General features: G+C 33.6%; 1 protein-coding gene across 1 annotated transcript; it reads right to left on the bottom strand.

Moving 5' to 3' along the window:
• Positions 1-335: 335 nt before the first annotated feature.
• Positions 336-1,589, bottom strand: LOC107953533 (protein PHYTOCHROME KINASE SUBSTRATE 1). Its single transcript, XM_016888865.2, has one exon. It carries the CDS (start codon positions 1,587-1,589, stop codon positions 336-338), a length of 1,254 nt encoding a protein of 417 aa, XP_016744354.1.
• Between the last annotated feature and the right edge of the window lie 1,333 nt (positions 1,590-2,922).

Raw genomic sequence — 2,922 nt, 5'->3', positions numbered from 1 at the left:
TCACTTAAAAGTAGAAAAGAAGCTACAAAACATGAATGTCCCCCCAGTTGAAAATCAAGAGAACAATAATAAACCTTTAACTAATGATTGAAGATAATTGATCAGACAAGTGTGGTCTGTTCTTTTTCAGGGCTGTTTTGTATTTCAGTGAAACAAAACTATGTGGACCATTGTTGATGACCAAATCAGTAGTTTAAGATTGTATGTAATATTTCTGGAGAAAAATTACAGATGAAAAAGAAAAAAGAAAAATTTATGTCATATGGGAAAGTTTCCAGCCATCTTTATCCTTAATTACCTTTAAGATTTCTCATGGAAAAAAAATCTTGTTTGGTTCATGAGAAATCAAGATCTTTCATACTGGGCATGGCGGTGACTGGTTTTGGGAACTGGTGCAACTTAGTTGGCTTTGCTTTCTCATCACTTCTATATGCATTTTCAGCAACCATTACTGCTTTGAGACTCTTGCACCCCAATATCCCACCGGACCGGCTTCTTTGTGCTTCTTTCGTCACTCTACCGGCCGGAACTCTAATATTTTCCGATGATTTCTTCCCATCACGATCTGAAATAAACGAGCAATCAGCTGCTGCGCTGGCCGTGACGACACTCCATTCAATGCTGGTCTCACTTGGTGCATATGGGGTCATACAACTAGACATGCCATCAGATACTTGCCTCGTAAACAAAGCTTGACCACTGCCTGATATGTTATCGATCTCGAACAGATCCGAACTCGTATCGCTCTCGATATCATCACCTAACCGTCTGCTTCGAGATATTGATGAAATGGTTGGGGCATTAGGAATGGCATCCCAACTTAACATAGACAGTTTCCTCTCAAGGTTCTTGGCTATATCTCCTTTCTTAATTGCAGTGGAACCAAAAACTTCAAGGGATTTTCTTGGATCATCATCAAGTTGTGCTTTAACTGTCACATTTTGAAGCCCCGGATTAAGAACCTGCGGTTTATAATAGTATGCCTCTCGATTCGATCCAACGCTCATCCGATCGAAACTCTGGTTGTGCAATTTCGCTTGATACCGCTTCCGTCGATCAAGATTGTTAGGCCTATGATTGATTTGAATTTGATCTTTTCTATTCTCAACTACCCTTCCATGATAATCAACATTTTGATTGACATAAACAGATTTCCCATCCGAACAAGACCCGGTGCAGCTAAGATTCGAGAAAAAACTCCTCCCATCAACCTTCTTTAACCTGTTTTCAGATCGGTTCCTCATCGAACTCCGTAACAAAACACTTTGACTGTTCCAACTTGCTTCAGAACTCGCACTCGGAGTTCCTGGTAATCGCCTCGGAGTCATCATCCGATGCGGATCGCCCCGGTTTGGTACAGGCTTATTCGAATACTCTTCATCATCATCATCATCCAGTTTCATGCTGAAGTATTTTTCAGCACCAAAGACACTGGTTTCACCCTCTTCAAGCATCTTGTTCCGGTCTAACCGTGCAGGAGTAGTACGGATTCCGGTACTCGGGGCAATGGCAGGATGGGGATTTTTCCTCTTATCACTTTCCATTATGGAAGCCTTTGAGATTCTCAGGAAACTGTATAAATGTTCCATGTACAGGATTGAAGATTTGTATATATGAAGAGTAGATATAGGGTAGGACTGCAACTTTCAAAGGTGTAAATTCAGACCCTACTTTTGCCTGGGGCTTTGATTCACAATTATTCACTCTTCTCTCACTAGTGTACTTGTTATTTTCATTCTGCACCTAAATTTCATGATTTGGGGAATTATCATTAATGTGCAATTATGTTACTTCTCAACCTATAGATATGTTCAATGCTGATATACATTAAATAGGGATTTTGAATCTAAATAAAAAACTAAATACCCCTTTTGGCACTTATATTATAATTAAATTATCCTTTGTCCCCATTACCTTATCTATATTTTCCGTTAAAAAAATCTAAAATATCAGAAAATTAAAAAATCATTAAAAAACCTTTGAAAGCTATAAAAATTTTAAAAAAATTGTAATCTATTTTTGAAATTTATGAAAAATATTTAATAATTTTGTTTGGCATTTTAGGTTTTTAGAAAATTTTAGAATTTTTTCAATTTTTATGCTAAAATTTTGAAAATTTTAGGATTTTCTTTTTGCAACTTTTTTATTTTTAAAGAAAATTTGAGTTTTTTACATGTGGTAATACTTGATTGGATGAGGTGATTTTTTCTAATGGAAAATGATGAAAGTAGAGAGAAAATTGATAAAAACAATTCATACTGAAGTGATAATTTAATTATAATATAAGGTCCAAAAGAAGTATTAACCAAATGAAAACAAAGGATTAAAACAAGGCTTAATGTTCAATTTTGCCCCAAATCATGCCTCTTTTCCCACTTTGATACCTAAATTTTTTTTCAGATTCGTACTTAAATTATCATTATGTTACTTAGTTCAGCCCTTTTTTTTTGTAATGGTATTAAAAAAATTTGGTTGTCACATGACGCCAATAAGAATGTACCATGTGGCACCTTTCAACCAATAATAATATGTCACGTAGCACTTAGGTTTATTTAAAATAAAAATATTAACCCACCATTGAGTGGACATTGATCAATAGTTTACTATTGTTGACCAAATGTTGAACAATGTTGACCGACCATTGACTTAAGTTGATCGTCCATGTGGTGCTACTAGAACGTGCCACGTTACCTTTTAAAAAATATATTATATATAATATATTGTTTAAAAACATAAAAAATCATATATAATATATGAATAATTCAAAAAAGTTTAAAATATAAAATCTAAAATATATAAAAATAGATTTTTTTAAAAAATCAAAATATTATATAAAAATTGAAAATTTGACAAAAAAAATATATTTTTATGAACTTTGTTTATTTTGAAAATTTAGATATATTATTTTGAAGTTTTAGAATT

Source organism: Gossypium hirsutum, chromosome D07 (assembly GCF_007990345.1).
Source record: "Gossypium hirsutum isolate 1008001.06 chromosome D07, Gossypium_hirsutum_v2.1, whole genome shotgun sequence".
Lineage (NCBI taxonomy): Eukaryota > Viridiplantae > Streptophyta > Magnoliopsida > Malvales > Malvaceae > Gossypium > Gossypium hirsutum.
Note: the sequence above shows the minus strand (reverse complement) of the source record. Positions and strands in the feature narration are given on the sequence as shown.